The sequence below is a fragment of the Mustela erminea genome, chromosome 3 (assembly GCF_009829155.1).
Source record: "Mustela erminea isolate mMusErm1 chromosome 3, mMusErm1.Pri, whole genome shotgun sequence".
NCBI classification, from domain to species: domain Eukaryota; kingdom Metazoa; phylum Chordata; class Mammalia; order Carnivora; family Mustelidae; genus Mustela; species Mustela erminea.
In genome coordinates this window covers 133,786,970-133,805,682 of record NC_045616.1, presented here as the reverse complement: position 1 = coordinate 133,805,682, position 18,713 = coordinate 133,786,970, and the positions used below count along the sequence as shown (strand labels likewise).

General features: G+C 45.8%; 1 protein-coding gene across 4 annotated transcripts in view; it reads left to right on the top strand.

The window, feature by feature from the left end:
* OSMR (oncostatin M receptor) overlaps window positions 1–18,200 on the top strand; it is a 50,780-nt gene extending 32,580 nt beyond the window's left edge. For all 4 annotated transcript variants that reach the window (XM_032337560.1, XM_032337558.1, XM_032337561.1 and 1 more), the window contains 10 exons: window positions 90–240; window positions 3,601–3,677; window positions 4,939–5,161; window positions 8,308–8,487; window positions 9,583–9,687; window positions 11,038–11,211; window positions 11,958–12,125; window positions 14,743–14,824; window positions 15,311–15,383; window positions 15,734–18,200. In XM_032337560.1, coding sequence (XP_032193451.1) covers window positions 90–240; window positions 3,601–3,677; window positions 4,939–5,161; window positions 8,308–8,487; window positions 9,583–9,687; window positions 11,038–11,211; window positions 11,958–12,125; window positions 14,743–14,824; window positions 15,311–15,383; window positions 15,734–16,288 — 1,788 coding nt within the window. In that variant the 3' untranslated portion in view covers window positions 16,289–18,200. The remainder of the gene's footprint in view (window positions 1–89; window positions 241–3,600; window positions 3,678–4,938; window positions 5,162–8,307; window positions 8,488–9,582; window positions 9,688–11,037; window positions 11,212–11,957; window positions 12,126–14,742; window positions 14,825–15,310; window positions 15,384–15,733) is intronic.
* Window positions 18,201–18,713: the final 513 nt, after the last annotated feature.

The window sequence follows — 18,713 nt, the reverse complement described above, 5'->3', positions numbered from 1 at the left end:
TTCTGCTTCTTTCTTCTTGTTTCCTTTTTTCTTTTAATTTCATTTCTTCTTATCCTTCCTTCTTCCCTCCCTCCCTTTCTTTGAAACAGCACAACGTTTCCGTCAAGGTGGATGGTGTGCGCCTCTTCAGTGGCCTGGAGCCGGACACGGAGTACCTGGCCCAGGTGCGCTGTGCTAACGGCGACCACTTCTGGAAATGGAGTGAGTGGACGCATCAGAACTTCACCACAGCTGAAGCTGGTATGTTCAGCTCCCTACAGTGTCACTCAAGGATCTCAGCTGACCCATGGGAGATGGGTTAGGGTTTCTCTGAGAGCTTTTGACTGTATCCAGACCCGAGGGGAACATATTGCAACAGAGGCTGAATACTCTTTTTAAAAAGAACAGGATTAAATGCTTAACAGCATGTGAGTGGGAAGCTGTCCACCTCAAACATGCGTCAGTCAGTGTTCTTTCTTTTATATGTTTTCTCTCTCGTGTTTGATTTTGCGAAATGTTTTCTAAGCTAGTATTGCTCGGTCCCCATTGGATTTTGTGAAATGGTTTCTTTTTTTTTTTTTTTTAAAGATTTTATTTATTTATTTGACAGACAGAGGTCACAAATAAGCAGAGAGGCAGGCAGAGAGAGAGAAGGAAGCAGGCTCCCTGCTGAGCAGAGAGCCTGATGTGGGACTCAATCCCAGGACCCTGAGATCATGACCTGCGTCTAAGGCAGAGGCTTAACCCATTGAGCCACCCAGGTGCCCACGAAATGGTTTCTAAGCTAGTATTGCTGGGTCCCCATTGGATCTGGAGCTATGTAAATCAGTGTAGACTTTTCAAATTAAGGGCTAGGGACAAATAGTAGTGTCCATGCCAAGGAAAGCTTTGTTCTCATACCAAACAACTTCAGGCTGTGTGTGGAAATGTGATGATATTTGGAAACTGAATTTTTAGTGACACGTCATTCATTCAGCAGCAGCGAGCTGTGAGTTTTCTCGATCATTCTTGCGGTGGGACTTTCCTCACCCTGACTGAACCACGAGTCTTTCTGACAAATAACTACAGCTTGTGGTGCCTTCCAGTAGGGCCTCCAGAGATGAGCTGGCCCGGCCCAGCTTTCATCTCCTTCCCACTCAAAACGACAAATCACCATTGTTGCCCAGCAGACAGAGGAGGCAAGTTCTGCCTGTAGATTCCTGGTTTGTGGAGTTACTGAGGGGCAGAGACGTAGCGATCATTCATGACAGTTAGGGCAGCTGGCCCTTACGGAGTGCCCCACAGAGCTCCAGTGCTTGCTGGGTTTTTCTCTTATGCCTCATACCAGGCAGGAGACACGATGGGTAACCATTCTCGGTGTGTAGGTGAGGGCCCCGAGGTGCACAGAGGAGCAGTGATTTAATTGGCCTCACCAGGGAGTGACAGAGCTGTTGACTGTGATCCAGACCCCGGCCCTCTGACTCCAGATCTCTACCCTCATCTAGAACCCGATTCTGTGTGTTCAGTCTCTTGATGCTGTTATTACAGCCTCCAGATCTTGTCGATTCAAGTCCTGGCTCTTTTACTGCCAAAGGAAGGAGTATATGTATTTATTTGATTCCAACTTCTCTTCCTCTGTGTGTGTGTGTGTGTGTAGGCGTGTGTGTGTGTGTGTGTGTGTGTGTGTAGGCTGGAGGGGCTCTTTCTGTTTCGCCACAGGGGGACCATTTTAAAGTAGTGACTGGAGCTGAGGGCTGACGAGGACAGCTCTTCCGAGCCTACACGTGCGGTGGTCACTGGTTGTCCTCCGCAGCCTTCCTCTCCTTGTCTGGTGTTCCTGCCCCACCTCCCGCCACTTCCCCCGCCCAGCCCGCTCTCCCACCCTCCTGGGGGCCTCCATTAATTTTTTTCTAGAGGCATAGACTCCTCAAGAATCCCTGCTGTAGAAAAGCCCTATTCCTGACAGTAATGTGGTATCCCCCTTCAGTTGTGTTTGATTAAAGAATTTTTACTTTAATGATAGTGCTCTGCTTTGGTTTTTTTTTTTTTTTTTCTTCCAAATTTATTCCAACATTATAACCAAAATTGAGTATAAAAGGACAGTGGCAAAAGGGTAGAGTTTTTAGTAAATTGTATTTCTTTAGTGCAAAAAAATCTGAAAATAATCAATTTTGCTTTTGATAACAAGAGAATGAAATGAAGCTACTGGTAGTGAATCTGTGTGTATATGTATCTATATCTACATTTTTTTAACCTCTGACAACACTTTGCTTGATGCTGGAAAGGTCGATGTTTACATGTAGTAGAACCATGCCGCAGCATGATCGTAGTGAGCAGATGGAAATGGCACCAGGAGAAATGCAGCAGAAACTATATTGACCCAAACACAGAGTGCAGACAGCTCTGCTATGGGCGCTGTTCTCACAAAGACTGACTTACCAGCCCGCTGAAGATTTTGCATTGAGCTTAGAGTCCTGTGTCCTTTCTGAATATTTTAGTAAGTTTTTTCTTGCGTATTGGCTTCTCCAGTGGATTATTTAGCAAATTGAAATCTGCTTCAGGGTGCCTGGGTGGCTCAGATGGTTAAGTGTCTGCCTTTGGCTCAGGTCATGGTCTCCAGGTCCTGGGATCCAGCCCTATGTCGGGCTCCCAGCTCAGCGAGGAGTCTGCTTCTCCCTCTTCCTCTGCCTTTCCCCCTGCTTGTCCTCTCTCTCTCTCTTTCTCTCTCTCAGATGAATAAATAAAATCTTTTAAAGAAATAAAAATAAAATAAAATCTGCCTTAATACATTTTTAAAAATACACAGTCATCTTTAAGTTGAGAAAGTGTCAGTAACTAAAAAGGGAGTTATTTAAGTTTCAATTATTAGACACAGTAAACTAAATTTTTATAAAACAGCTAAGTCTTTGTGTTATGCTCCAAAACAATTCCTCTTGCGTTGAGATGTTTAGAATCAAATCACAAATCATTTGTCCTACAATTTGCTGGTGATAAATACAGACTTTTCTGGAACAGTAGAGTAAGGGAGTGAGTGGGTGCCCTGAGTGTCCAACTGGCAGGCAGCTTCCCCAGGCAGGCCGGGAGCTGGCGGGGAAAGACGCGTGGGGAGGAGGGAGTGTGGGGATCAAGGAGGGGTGCCAAGGCCGGGCGAGAGGACCAGTGAGAGGAACAGCCACTGTGAAATCATGAACACACGTCAGAGAACCACCAACTCCTAGGGCTCCCCATTAGTGCACCTCCATTGCAACCTTCACAGATGAAGCAAGGAAGTAGCAGTGGTCTGCTGCTCTTAGAAATTCAGCAAATGAGAAATTTACCTAACTAACCTCCTACAATTGGTCTAACTGATGAATGATTCCAAAATTTTCTGGTGACTTCCAGAAACTCAGGCTTGGTGTTCGTTAGAGCTTTCAGTTTGATGCAGCAGACCTTTTGTGAAGCACCTACTGTGCTGTGTGCACTTAGTGAGGTGTAAACAGTTGGCTGTGGACAAGTGGGTAGAAGTCACAGAGAATGAAGAAAGTGAGAAGCAAGCCTCAGGTAGGCAGGTTGTCCTCACTTCTTCTGACCGAACTAGAAACAGGTTGTATTGTTCTACATACATATAACAGGACACACGATCTTTCCTTTGGTTCCTTTCAGCTCCCTCAGAGGCTCCTGATGTCTGGAGAAATGTGAAAACAGTGCAGGGACGTTGTGTTGTGACTCTGTTCTGGAAGGTAAGACATATGGATTTCACAAGATAGGTTTGCTTGTCACTGTCTTCCGGGGTGACACCAGATACTGGCGCCATCTTTGTTGAGGGAGGGGGGTACCTTAATGCGAGCCCAGTAGAACTAGAACGTCTTACCCAGGGGAGGAGTCCCCGCCTACTCCCCTTTCCCTAATGCTGGGACTGTTCCTCCTTGACATCCCGTTCCACAGATGGCCAGTCCTGAACCTCTGAAACTTCTCTTCCCACCTCCTCTAACTTTTGCAGGGCTCAAGGCCTGAGTGTAAGTGGAGAAGCGTATACCATATTTAAAAGTTATAAATATTAAATACAATATTTACATAGAGGAGTTATGCATCAAGCTGAAAAACTTTAATATAAATATATTTGGGGAAAAAAAAGTAAAATCTATTTTGACATTCTCCCTAGCCCATTAAAGCCTGGCAACCTGGAAGTCCAGGTTTGTGTTCAGAACTCTCAGACCCTCAGATCATGTTTTCATAACAAACACAACAGTCCTAGGAGAGTAGGCCCCAAGCCATGCCCCACCCCCGCCCTGGCTCTCCTTCCCACCTCCAGGCTGGCTCTCTCTGCAGGGAGCCTGGCACTCACATGGGCACAGTCTCTGTATCCAGGCTCTGGCCACACCTGGGTAAACAGCTGCTCACAGTCCATTTTCAGGGCTAGGGTTGTACATACCAGGGCCACCGTCTGCCCTAGAAAAGGCAGACTGGAGGGGCAGGCCCTGGCAGTGAGCTTGAGACGGTGTGGGCAGGGAGTTCTCTTGAACCTGGAGGATGGTCTGGAGGGGGCTGTGTGCTCCAGGAATGGCTCAGGGCACAACTGTGCAGGGAGAAGACGGCTGAAGGGAGAGGGGAGGCCAGAGGCCAGGCTCTTCCTGCCAGGATCTTCTCGTGTCTTCCCCTCTCGGCGCTCACTGACTCCTTTCTTATCCAGGCTGAAGAGAAGCCCTTCCTCTCTAGCTTGGTCCCTCTTCTCTGGACACGTTGTGCTCTTGAGGAGCTCAAAAGGTCTCCTTTTCTACTTAACTTCAGTTAGAGTGGAATGCCTGATTTTAAGCTTGGTTTAGAGTGTTATTTTCTCAATTAAACTGTTTTTTAATTTGCTGGTGTGTGTGTGTGTGTGTGTGTGTGTGTGGCAATAGAGGGACAGAAAAGTTAAAAAAAAAAAAAAAAGGAATTCTGCAAATTCCCTTCAAAGGAAAGCCCATTTTGAAACGGTGATCCGGTGATCCGTATTTTTTTCAGCCACTATCAAAACTGCAGGCCCATGGGAAGATTCTGTTCTATAACATAGTCATAGAATATCTAGACCGAACATCCGTCTCCGAGGTCCTCTCCATTCCTGCTCCGGCCAGTGGTACAGAACTACCTCTGAACCAGTGTGCATCCCAGATCCGCATCACGGCTAGTAACAGTGTGGGCACGTCCCCTGCTTCGGTCCTCGTAGTCTCCAGAGAGCCTGGAAACGGTGAGTTTTGTTTTGTCTCATTTTGATTCTCTGGTAAAGGGTCAGTGATGCAATTAAGCAGGAATGGGCAGTTGGAAAGGCAATAAATAGCCCAGGGAGACAAAATGTCTAGCTGCCAAACGCTGTCCGTCCTTTTCTTTTGGGCTCAGGCCGGCTGCGGGCTTTCTGGGACGGGCCTGCCGCGTGCGGGGAGAACGTCCGCCCCGCTGCAGCCCCGCACATGGCCGCCCTGGGGTTCCTCAAATTCAGAGTTCCCTCCCGTTTACCCAAGTATATGCAACACCAACGAGCAGCCTCCACTGAGAGCTGTCAGCGTGCTTTGCAGCTGATGAAATATGGGTCGCGTTTCTTGTAGAATAGTTTGTCAGTCTCTGTCACCCGGGAAGAGCCCATGAGCGCGGGCAGAGGTGATGAAAGAACTGACTGGCATCCGCTTTCCAGAGGGCTTTGCAGAAGCTGCAGAATGAAAGATGGTAACTGGCTAGTCTCGTAGCCTGTGGGAGACCGGACGAGGCGGAAATGACCTTACATGTACAGTCGGTGGCCTCGTGAATGACCCGGTTGGGACAGCTGTAGGGAGAGGCTTGACGCATTATCCCTTTGCCACCGCACGCGCATGCGCTCGTGCACGGGAGCGCACCGTGCGAGTGCGCATGCTCGGGCAGACCGTCCTCCGCATCCAGCCCTGGGTCCTGCACCTGCCCTGACCCGGCTTTGCTTCCTGCAACGCCGCCTTCCAGCTCTGGCTCCAGGGGCTGCGGCAGGCTGGGTTCCACTGGTCTTCCAGGTTAGGCTTCCCTTTGGGTTACGTAGGCTAGATCGGAGGACGGTGGTGCTTTGTTTTTAGAACTATCTATCCAGTGTGTCAAGGAAGAAAAAGAAATCCGGTTTGTGGCACCAAAGGAAAACTAATAGTTCCTTCACATGATCTTTGCTTGTCAAAAACTGCATTAGAAAAGAAAGTGGGGGCGCCTGGGTGGCTCAGTGGGTTAAGCCTCTGCCTTCGGTTTAGGTCAGGATCTCAGGGTCCTGGGATCGAGCCCCGCATCAGGCTCTCTGCTCGGCGGGAAGCCTGTTTTTCCCCCACTCTCTCTGTCTGCCCCTCTGCCTACTTGTGATGTCTCTCTGTAAAAAAAAAAAAAGAAAGAAAGAAAGAAAGAAAGAAAGAAAGAAAAGAAAGTGAACAAATAGTACACTGTATGTTAAATAACTGAATTTAAATAAAAAATGAGTTACTTAAAAAGTTAATAATAATAATCATAGAAGAAAATGAAAAGTTATATTCTATCTTCTTTAGGACAAGATGAGGAAAAGTGGGCGTTTTAATCACTCTGGGGAGCTGATAAAGACAGCCTTGTGTGAGGCCCGGTCCAAACAACACTGCAGAGCACTTGGTTGTTGCGGGCCTTCTACTCTACTTTCCTTCCCCATACCCTGCCCTCAGACCCCCGCATACTTTCCCTTGTGAGTCTCTATCCAGCCTTCCTTGGCCCACATTCTTAAATCACCACAGTGGATAAAGTCACTGATGAGCTATGAGGCCAACTGTTAACGTTAAACCAATTCATACTAGAGTGTGAATGATTGAAGAAAAAGATTTTCTTTCTCCTTCCCTCCTTTATCTCTGCTTCTCAAAACATATTTGCAGTTTTCAAAAAGCAGCTTGATAAGGGTTATGGTTCGGAGTGTGGGATGAAATTTTAGCCAGTGTGAATAAGTCAAGTGAAAAATGTCAGCTTTGATGTGAAAGAGATTTATTTCTCTAATGGAAGAAGACAAGAAAGCCATGTAGGTGGTGTATACAAAGACCTTCACAGAGAACCCTTTGTCTTATACCTAGAGCTACATGTTCCTTTGGGTATCCCGTAGTTATTGTCTAGAACAATTAAGAGCACTGTGCTTTCACACCAATGTCCAGCTGTAATTAGGGGTGCCAAAGGAAATACAGGAGGCCCAGTTAAATTCAAGTTGTAGGTGAGTAATGAGTAAATGTTTAGTTAAGTCTGGACCATGCAATATTTGCTCTTCATTGATTGCTTTTCTGAGCGGCTGCCTGCAGGCTCACTCACTCTTTGGTCTGGGTACTCTCACGTGAGCAACCAGCTGCCCTATGAACAGTGGCAGGCTATAAAGGCAGCCTGGGGAAATAGGAGAAATTCTCATCCCCCAAGGTGACTCTGCTTGAAATCAGTAGAACTGGGAGTCCATTGAGATCCTTTCACTTGTTTCTGGTTGAAAACTCCCCTGGCATATGAATAGGTTGCGATGACAGCCTGACCATGAGGACTGTGCACATCCCTGCAGAACCCAACGTGGTACATAGCTGAACTTGTTTACTTCTGTCGTTCTCACTCAATTTCTACCCCTACCATCAAAGAAGTAGTAGTTTGTCCAGGAGCAGTCAGCATTACTTGGGGGAATTAAGACACATTACTCATTTGGCCAACAGAGATTTTTTTGTAAGTATTAAGCACCAGACATGGTGTCAGTAATTTGTTGGGGAAAGATAGTAAATATTTTAGACTTCACAGGTCATATGGCCCCTGTTCTATATCCTATATTCTTTGGTTTTTTTTTTTGCAACTCCTTAAAAATCTTTTTTTAAAGAATATTTATTTATTTACTAGAGAGAGAGAGAGAGAGAGAGAATGAGAATGAGAGAGAGCATGAGAGGGGTCAGGTCAGAGGGAGAACAGATGCCCCACTGAGCAGGGAGCCCGATGTGGGACTCGATCCCAGGACTCCAGGATCATGACCTGAGCTGAAGGCAGTTGCTTAACCCACTGAGCCACCCAGGCGCCCCCGTTAAAAATCTTAAACCCCTGCTTAGCTCAAGGGTCATAAAGCAGGCTCTGGAGGCTGGATTTGCCCTGCTGGCAGTAGTCTGCTGACCCTTGTTTTAGGGACTAAAGTCTGGCTGGGTCTCAAGATTAGGACAAGAGGCATCCAAAGGGCAGAAGTAAATATTTGCTGGGAAGTGAGAGGCAGGAAAACATTACCTTGTCCCCAAGCTTCTGTAGCCACCACAGTGACAGGGCTCTTCACTGTCAGAGACAGTATATGCTCAAGTTGGCTTTCTTCTTTAAAAACTTAAAAAAAAAAATGCGATTAATTCTGTCTGAAGCATGGCTCTATTTGTAATGTAGAAGAAGTTGAAGAAGAAAGAGTTAAAGGCACGGAGGATGGATTCCCTCTGTCTTGGAACCCCCAACCCAGACACGTCACAGGCTACCTTGTGGAGTGGTGTGAGCAACCCCGGGACCCGCCCTGTGATCTCCAGTGGAAAAACCTGGGTCCCAATGTCACAAGCACAGTTGTGAGCTCAGGTGAGAAGAACCCCGCATGTTGCCATCTTTTTCCATCCGCCTCGGAGCAAGTTCAACTAGGACCTCTGGACCATCTCTCAGCTAGTTGGTGCTAAACTAGTCATTTTGAGATGACAAATCCAGCATGGGTGCTCAGAGCTCAGATTTTACAACAATGTAGCCTAAGATTTGGCCTTCAATCTACTTTTACACAGATAATCTGGACCTAAGGCTGGGATAGGTTTTCATGATTTATATGAACTCACGCCTCGAAATCAGTGGTCTCAAATGAATGGCAAAGGGACATTATAACCCTGCCTTTCTAGAGAGCTTTTACAAAAGCAAAGAAATGTAGGGTTTGGGGAAGGACACAGAGTTGTAGGAGTCAATCATCAGCTCCTTCACTTTCAGTGGAAAATGTAGAACTTGACGGCCTACCTTCCACATTAGAGTTGTAATTTCAAGATTGCCAGTTTAGCAGTCAAAGAAGCCTGGGTTCCTGGCTGCAGTGGTGGGATCAGCAGCGCCATCTGCTGGGCTCAAGATATAGATGTGGGCCTTGTCAGCGTCCAGAGCGTGCCAGAGGCCAGGGAGGACATTCAGTTGCTGCTGGGGAATGAGGAAGTGAGGCTGCCCTTGGCTTGAGCAGGGCGGCGGCAGCGTGGCTGGTGTTGAAGGTGAACTGCAGAGCTGCAGGTGTGCAGGCAAAGTGAGGAGGTGCCGGCAAAGCCTTCCAGATGCTCAGCTTTCACGGGGGCAAGAGAAGACAAGTCTTCCTGGGGGGACTTGGAGTCAGTCACAAGAGACTTAAAAATGGTTTTCTGTGTCTGGTTGAATTCCGCACCCCTTCTGCATTGAATTTCATTCACGCGGACTAGAGGGCGTTGAAGAGCTCTTGTTGGAGAGGTCAGTGTAGAGGACAGGCCCTGCAGGCTTCGCGGGACCCAGTGGAGGACTCCAAGGCCAAGGGAAACAGGGAAGATGGTGGAGGTACAGTGCAGGAATTCTAAGGAGGAAATTATTTAGGAGCCAAGTCATTTTTCATTCTCTTCCTTTTCAGAAATAAAGAGACTGTCACTCTGTGTTACTGACAATCTGCTGACCTTTCTTCTCTAGATGCTTTCAGACCAGGGGTTCGATACAACTTCAGAATTTATGGAATTTCTACAGAACGGGTTCCCTATTTATTAGCGAGAAAAACAGGATACTCCCAGGAACTGGGTAAGTTGACAGTGTGTAATGTAGACACATTGTGGGCACACTTGTTCAAAACGATCCAGAGAGCCCAGCCATGAGTTTAGGAATATTTCAACACCTTTCCTAATTTTCAGTGTCTCATTTATTCTGTTAATTCGGTCTTAACATTATGAATCATAAACTATAAACCATTTTCATTAAAGACCATTTATAAAATATTATACAAAAGAAGAAAACAAACTCATTGCTAATTTTACCATCCAAACACAAATATCCAGTTAATATTTGATGTATATCCAGGTATTGCTTTCTCTGTACAGATACATATTTTTAAATAAAAATGGGATCTTACTCCATGCAGTTTTTTTACTCCTGTCACTCAGTATTATCTAATTACATCATTGCAAAGTGTTCAGTTGTTTGCATTTGTCAAACCACCCGTTGGTAGACATGTAGGATGGTTACAGTGTTTTTCAACTAGAAACTGTAAAATTCATCTGCAGGTATCTTTCCATCTGCAATGCTCAGTCCCTTTTCTCCCTAGCCCAGTCTCTTATGACCTCTGAGTCCCCATCATTTTAGCAGTATCTTTTCATTCGTATCTACAATAATGGTTTTTAAATGAAGTCTTAGAATACTTGAGTCAAAGGCTTAACTTTAGTTTCTTTTCTTTTATAATTTTCAAGAATTTTGACACATATTGCAAAATCACCCCCTAGAAATTTCACTGTGATTCCCAGCAATGGAAAGCAATTTGATGCCGCTGAAATCTGGGCACCCAGGACCTCCCCTGCCTTGCACTCATCGGCTCACGTCTCCCACAGCTCCGTTTGTGGGAGCCGTCTGGGACATGCCGCGCGGGTGTGTTGCTGGTGCACGTGTCTCTGTGCACCGATGTGTGTGGGAAACAGGCCCAGGAGGCTTTCAGAATGAGCCCTCGCTCGGAGTATTTCAGTGACACTTGGATGGCGTGGCATTGTCACCTGGGGATTAGAGCTCCTCAGATGCCCCCATCAGCCCATTCTCTGGCAGGGTCTTCTGTCCAATGCTATTTAGAATTCAAGAGCACCGTGAAGTCTAAGAAACCCTTTATTCTCTTTCCTACTGTGTGACCTCGTGCAAGCTGGTGAGCGTCTCTGGCTGTCCCTTTCTTCACCCATGAAAGGCCAGGCTTGGATAGGAAGATGGCTCAACTCCTCCCAGCCCTCACAAACCGTGTCAAGGCATGAATCCCCTAGAGAAAGAGAGAAAACCCCTGAACTTGGCAGAAGGGCCCTCAGCCTCCAGACTTGGCTGCGGCTCGACTTTTAGTTTATGTGTGTGCTCACAGAATATTTCCAGTGATGACTTTCTTACCCCAACTTCCTTTTCTAGCTCCTTCAGACAACCCTCAAGTGGTTATGACTAACCTGACCTCCCACTCCTTCACTCTGAGTTGGAAGAATTACTCCACTGAATCCCAAACCAGTTTTATACAAGGGTATCACGTCTACCTGAAATCCAAGGCGGGGCGGTGCCACTCAGGATCTGAGAAGGCGGTTCTTTCAGGTGACATTTTTGGTTTGTTTACTCTTTCAAGACCTCACTCTGCAAGGCCATTTGAAAGGTGGCCAGGGGCGCCTGGGTGGCTCAGTCGGTCAAGTGTCTGCCTTCAGCTCAGGTCATGATCCCAGGGTCCTGGGATGGAGCCCTGCGTCGGGCTCCCTGCTGAGCGTGGAACCTGCTTCTCCCTCTCCCTTGCTTATACTTTGTCAAATGAGTAAAATCTTTAATAATTAAAAAAAAAAAAAAGGAAGGTGGCCATGTGTGACCGTGGCCAGGCTGAACCCTCTTCTTGCATGCTTTTATGGTCCAAGGTGCTCTTAACAGATTAGTGGGCAAGAGGGCAGGGGTCAGTATTGTAACTGACTCAAAACAAAGTGCCTGGTATTTTTGACTCATTTGAGTACCATCAGCTCCTTAACCTGCCAATGATGAAACTTTCTTGCTAACTCCCTTTTCTTTTTTTTTCCTTTGACCTCGTTAAGGTTATTACAATGTATTTTTAAGTCTCAAGCTCTTACTGTGTCTGGAAGATTCGTGTGCTCTTTCTGGATCGCCAGCACCCCTTGTCTCCTTTGCTTTGCTTGCCAGCTCCTAAATATTTTACCAGTGACCCAGAGTGATGGACTCACGCTTCAGTTCTTGATTGGCGTAGGATGCTGACGGTGTCGAGTCAACAAGAGTATTGGTGCCCAGCCCTGTCACAGGATCTCTAATAATTATTTTTCCTGATTTTTTTTTTTAAATTACAGATGATGCAGTGTGTTGCAAATACAAAATTGACAACCCAGAACAAAAGACATTTGTCGTGGAAAACCTACAGCCGGAATCCTTCTATGAGTTTTTGGTCACCCCGTACACCAGTGTTGGCGAGGGCCCCCATGATGCTTTCGCAAAGGTCACAACTCCTGATGAATACTGTGAGTTTTCCCGAATCAACTTTTCCCTTCGGTGTTGCTGGGAAGCTAACAGATAACACGCACACGGACATTGGCTTTGTTGAGATTAGGAGTTTTTAAATTTTCTGTCTCTCGCTCTCTAGATGAGATTCTCTTTCAGAAAACAATGTACATAACCCCACTATATTAACCAGAAAACCGTGGGGCCAGTATGACTGTCACGACCTGGAACCTTCCTCTGGCCTGTCTCGGTGGCCCTGAGGCAGTCCCTGGAACTCAGTCCCAACATGGTTTGAAAATCCCACAAGGCATGGTTTCGTGTCTGGTTCGGAAGAGCCCCAGACCTTCTGTCTGGAGGAGGGTGGGTGTTTTCTGCAGCCGGCCTTCTGGCTGGTTTCCCTCAATGGTGAGCCAGCTGCTTCCTGACTTGGCCTTTTTGGGGGCAGTTGAGAGAGGTAGGGTGGGTTGTTGGCTGCAGATCGGGCAGAGGCAAGAAGTGTTCCTTCAGGAGCCTGGTGTTTGCTGGTGGGGGTGGGTGGGGTTGTGAGATAAAGAGATCCGTTTTTCAAAATGCATTTGGTTTGGAAGGAGAAACAAGAGGGAGGGGAGAACAGCAGGACCCTGTTGCCAGGAAAGGCAGACCTCGGGCCCCCAGGAAGGTGGTGTGGGAAGAAGGGGAGAAGCGGGTATCCCTCGTGGAAGACGCTCCTCCCCGAGGAACAGACCGACTAGAGTCTGCCTGCAGGGACCCGCGGTCCTTGGGCCTCGTGCAGGGTCCCTTTGCCGGCAGCGGAGCTGTAGGGACAGGATGGCCGCGGCAGGGAGAGCTGCTGTCCGGGCGCGCTGTCCAGGGCTGAAGACACTTGCGACTCTGCCGGCCCGCGGGGGCCCTCCATGCTGCTCAGGCCTCAGGTTTCCAAGGCCAAGGTCAGAACTCTCAGAGTCAGATTAAGATTCCAATCAACGATTTCCATTATTTGAGCATTCTTGCTGTTTGAGGGTAAATTTTAAAATTTTAAATTTATTTCTAGGCTATTTTTATTCCAGCTTTGGTATTCCATTTAGATGGTAGGGGTGTGTGTGTGTGCGCGTGAGAGAGAGAGAGAGAGAGAGAGAGAGAAACAACACAAATAATTATCTTTCCCTCAAGTATGTTTTCTAGCTTTCATTTATCTTCCTCACTCATGCTAAACCTCCCTTAGCCTTCGCTGCGACTCTCTATTGATGATATCGGTTATTACTAAAGAAGCAGCAATTATGCAGCAATGACAGCGACACTCTGCAGTCACACTAAGAGTGGGGGCGAATCTCACAAATGCCACGCCACGTGATGCGACGGAAGCCAGACCCGACCCCTGCTGCAGGGTGTCCTGACACAAAGAGGCAAACGCCGTTTGTGTTCTTAGCGGACAAGACAGAGGTTACCTTGGGAGGGGACCCTGGTTGGATGCGGACCCCAGGCCGGCTCTCCGGGGAGCCGAGCATGGTCTTTCTCTTGACCGGGATGCTGGTCCCATGACTATTTTCAGATTGTGAGATTCCTCAAGCTTACTTTGTGAGCACTTTCCTGAATGCAAGGATTCCATTTCAATAGCAGTTTAGCAAAAACGGCCCGAAACTTGGAAGCTATCATGGTTAGCCCCCAGGCTTGTTCTCAAAAAAGTTTTAAGTCCATAACTTAGCTACATCTTAAAACCAATTATAATTGTCAAAAGTATGGATCTGAGAGCAAACTCTTCTCTAGTGGGGTCATGAGGAGGGTTTCCTTCCCCTCCCCGCTGCCGTAACTGAGAGCCAGGTGCTAGCGGCTTGCTTTGCATCCTGTTCCCTTCAGACAGGAACTGTCCTTGCCTCCAGACCCCCATGCTGCCCCATCGCACTGGGTCGGGCATCTCCCCAGGCCTTCCCTCCCTGACAGAATGCCGGCATTATCCACCCCATCCCCATCCCCAAATCAAACCCCTGTGCAGGGGCACTTAAAGCAGGTACTAGGATTACAACTACTACCAGCCCATTGGCCAAACACAGTCATGCTGCTGAGCCCCCAGTGAGGGGCAGAGAAGTACACTCCGCCCACCAGGAAGCTTTGGCAAGGGCAGGGAGTATAATTCTAATAGGAGGAAGGAGTGAAGAATTAGAAGTAGTGATCCAATTTGTCAGAAGAGAAAACGAGGGCTACCCGGGTAGCTCAGTTCATTAAGCATCTGCTTTTGGCTCAGGTCATGATCCCAGGGTCCTGGGTTCCAGGCCCACATCAGGCTCCTGGCTCAGCAGGAAGCCTGCTTCTCCCTCTCCCTCTTCCTCTCCCCCGCCCCCACTCATGCTCTTACTCTCTTTCTCTCTCCCTGAGACCCTCCTTCCTGCTTGTGCTCTTGGTTGTGCTCTCTCAAATGAATAAACTTAAAAATCTGGAAAAAAATAAAAGAGGGAACGAATCCAAGTCACAAGGTGCTGAGAGCAGATGTTCCCTGTGTTGGTTGGTTGATAGAACCCCCACCCCAACAGCCAGAAATCAGACTGAATCTAGCATGAATAGATTTTTGAAGAATAACTGAAATTATTTCAATTTTAACTTACTTTTGTTCCTTTGAGGAGGGAAAAGTACTTGTTAAAAACACCATTTTGTTTTCTTCTCCAGCCCCTACACTGATACGTATCCTACTCCCTACGGTTTTCTGCATTTTGCTCATCATGATCACGTGCTACTTGAAAAGTCAGTGGTAAGTGTGTGGGGGAAGAACTTATCCAAGAAGTCAGAGGAAAAAAAAATCTAGAAACCTAGAAAGGAGTTTCAGAAGCTTGAAATCATATTAAATAATGAGAGGTGCTGAAAAAGCAAAGGACAGAGACTTAGATGAAAATATGAAAATTTTAAAACACTTTTGCTTTCCAGTTCGATACGTAAGGAAGACGATAGCCATCTGAAAAGACTGCAGAGCCTGTTCAATAACATAGCTAAAACTGGTACTGCACCCCTACTTGGCAATATTCTAAGTGCTTTACACACAGCTCATTCAGTCCTCACACCACCACTGTGAGCAGGAGAATTACCTCCACTGAATCAATGAGTAGATGTGAGCATAGCCTGCCCAAGGTCACATAGTTAAATGACAGAGCCAGATTTGGAACCCAGGACTCTGGCTCCAGAGTTCTCCTAACTAGTCACTAACTGTAAAATTTAGTCCCAATTTTTCACTGTTTTCTAGGATGAAGGAGAAGTGTTATCCCGACATTCCAGATCCTTACAAGAGCAGTGTTCTGTCATTAATAAAATCCAAGGTAAATGGTGGGAAATTATATGTGTGCCATATATCTATTAAAGACCAATTTAGGGTTGGGACTGTAGTCATACTTTTCTAGACCTCCTCAGGAAGATATAACAAAGCAACAGCCACCTTGGCTCCCGTAGCCATGAAATGGGTGAATGGAACTTTGAGATTTCTTCCATTGGGAAAATCCTTTGGTTTGCAACACCACCTCCAGTTAACCTGTGGCTAGGATGAAACACACACACACAGAACTGAAGATCTGAGTGCATTTCACATACTTTATATACTCAGACACACACACACACACACACACACACACACACACAAATTTCATATTCGCATGTTTTTTGTTTGTTCCAGGAGAATCCTCACCTAACAATAATGAATATCAAGGACTGTGTTCCTGACTCTATTGAAGTTCTAAACAAGCAGGAAGGCACTAGGAAGTCACTCACGGAAACTGAGTCTACCAAGCCCACCTACCTTTACCTCCTTCCAACAGAGAAGAGATACTCCAGCCCTGGACCCTGCATCTGTTTTGAGAACTTTACCTATAATCAGGCAGCTTCTGACTCTGCTTCTTGTGGCCATGTCCCAGTACCCCCTAAAGCCCCACCAAGTCAGCTGGGACTGTTGACATCACCTGAAAATTTACTAAAGGCACTAGAAAAAAACTACATGAACTCCCTCGGAGAAATTCCAGCTGGAGAAACTAGTCTAAATTATGTGTCCCAATTGGCTTCACCCATGTCTGGAGACATGTCCAATCTCCCCACAAATCCACCAGAGCCAGCACTCTGTTCAGAATATAAAATGCAGATGGCCATACCCTTGGGTCTTGCCTCTCCTCCCTCGAGTGGGAGTAGCAGCCTCTCTTCCATTACCCTTTTAGATGAAGGTGAACACTACCACTGATCAGTATACCCATTTCATGCCTTTATGCTACATAGACGCAAAAAAGGAGCATCGCCAACACCATTCCATCACCCGATGCCTCGGCACCTATTTCCAGTGAGCAGTCACAGTTGGCACATGAGACCACTATAGTCTGGCTTGGTTTCAAAGGTCAGAAACTATGGAACTTAACATCTCTCCTTGGAGCAGGCTTGCCGTAGAAATGGTGGGATCATGGGAATAGGCTTACCTTGCTGCTGTGTGTTTCAGGCTCACCTTTGGAAGAGCAGACCTGGCACTTGGCACGGGGATAGACCCTGCCCACTCAGTATTGGACAGGGTGGCTATGGTTGTGGAAGTTCAGTTTTTAGAAAGGAAATATTTCCATTAAGTTTTATCCCATGTCCAGTATCTTAAGGGTAAAGAAACTAGATTTAAGGTTTTCGTGAAGGCCACAGAAGATTCGTTACTAGACCATAAGATGCCCAGATTAATTTATTCTGGGTGTGTTTACTAAGAGAGTCACAGATGTTTGAGAATAAAACAGATTTGAGACTTGCCTTTGAGAACAATTTGTAGTTCATTGATGGCAGTAAAATGAACTCTTCTGGGCCCATAGACCTTATCTGAAAGGTAAGAAATGTGAATATAAACTAAGATCCCCACAACTGCCTTCCCATTTAGCTTACTACAGTTAAAGAATGGGATTGGCAAGGAACTTAGTGTCAAGACAACAGCACTCCTACTTGGTAGACATCAGTCTTTGGCCATAATTTTTGACAACTACCTCAGAATAGAAAAAAGAAAATATTATTAATTCCATTCACATTTTATGGTTACTTTTTTTTTTTAAAGAACTACTATATATAAGGACCTGTTTTCATTTAGTACCCTTTGGTCCTTGCAATTGTCTGGGTCAGGAAAACACCCTGTCTCATTTATATTCCTATTATGCTAACAGTGAATAAACAGAAATGTCATTTTTGGGCATGGTTTCGACAGAATTGTGAAAAGCTATATAGAGTGGGAAGTTCTGTATTCGCTCAGCAGCAGCTTTGTCTCCTTGAATCAATATATACAAACGCACCAGATGCTGAACAGGTGTTCGGTATGTGCCCATTCCTTTCTCTTCCTTCTACCCATCAATGCTTCCTGTTTATTGATCACATTTCTAAGCAAGCATGATCAGGAGTTCCTTGTTTGCTGTGCTGGAAATGACACCATCTAGACCTCTGGCACCAAATGCCCTGCAGTGTGTCATCAACACAACACAACCAAGAGTGAGAGCAAAAGATCCCCATCTTCAAGGGAGGTCACTGCCAACTGGCCCAAATATACCAGCACAAACCAGGGCTTCTGTTCAGGCTTTTCAACTTTTTTCTTTTGTAGAGCTAAACCTTTTGTTGGAAAAGTTGGTTATGTACTACTAACACAGTACAAACGACTATCTCCATTAGTCTGATCGTTTCGAGATGACTTCGGGGGCCAGTATTGTCATCATTTAGCCTCTTTATTGCTTTCTCATGGTTAACAATTACAAAAGAAATGTCAATGGCAGTGAAGACTGATTTGTAAATAGTATCTTTCATATAGATTTTCTTTTAAAAATAACCCATGAAAGCTTGAAGTCATTTTTGTCGCAAAAAGTCTTAATTAAAATAGTTCCCCACTGCATTTTGTATTTTCTCTACCTCAATGAAATAAGAATCTAACAGTAAATGTAGTTAATAAATCACCTTGTGAGCTTACTAAGAATGTACATTTCTGGGTACCACTCCACACCTCCTCATCAGAATCTCTACGGTATGAGGCCTGAAGTCTATATATTTCCTCAGCTTCCTCCCAGGCATTTGGACACACACTCAACTTTGAGATGCACTGTCCTAAGTCAAATCATAACTTTCTGAAATAACAGCAACACACCAACAGGAAATGCTGGGCTGTGTAACTTTATGCTTACAGTATCACCATGACTACACTTCTGGCTATAAACATCCCTCTCCCATGCCCATCACATCAAATACATTCATATTTAAAACCTTCATGTCAATACTATGTGCCTTAAAGCATTGCTTTAAGAAGTGTTCTTCAGAAACTCTGAAATTTGTATTCATGTCAGTAAAATCAGGATTAAAAAAATACTCCTGGAAAATTTCAAATGACACAAAAGTATAGTTTAACAAACCCTTATATATATCATCAGCTCCAACAGCTACTAACCCATGGCTGTTTTAGCCCATCCAGATCCTTTTTCACTCTCCCTCCTGACAGTATTTGGAAGCAAATCATACAATTTCACTTGCAAATATCTGTGTTTCTCTAAGCTCTATTTTTCCTAATATAACCATAATATACCTTAAAAAATTTTTTTACCTAGGGTCACCTAAGTGTCCAACCCTTGATTTTAGGTCAGGTCTCAATCTCAGGGTCATGAGTTTAAGCCCCA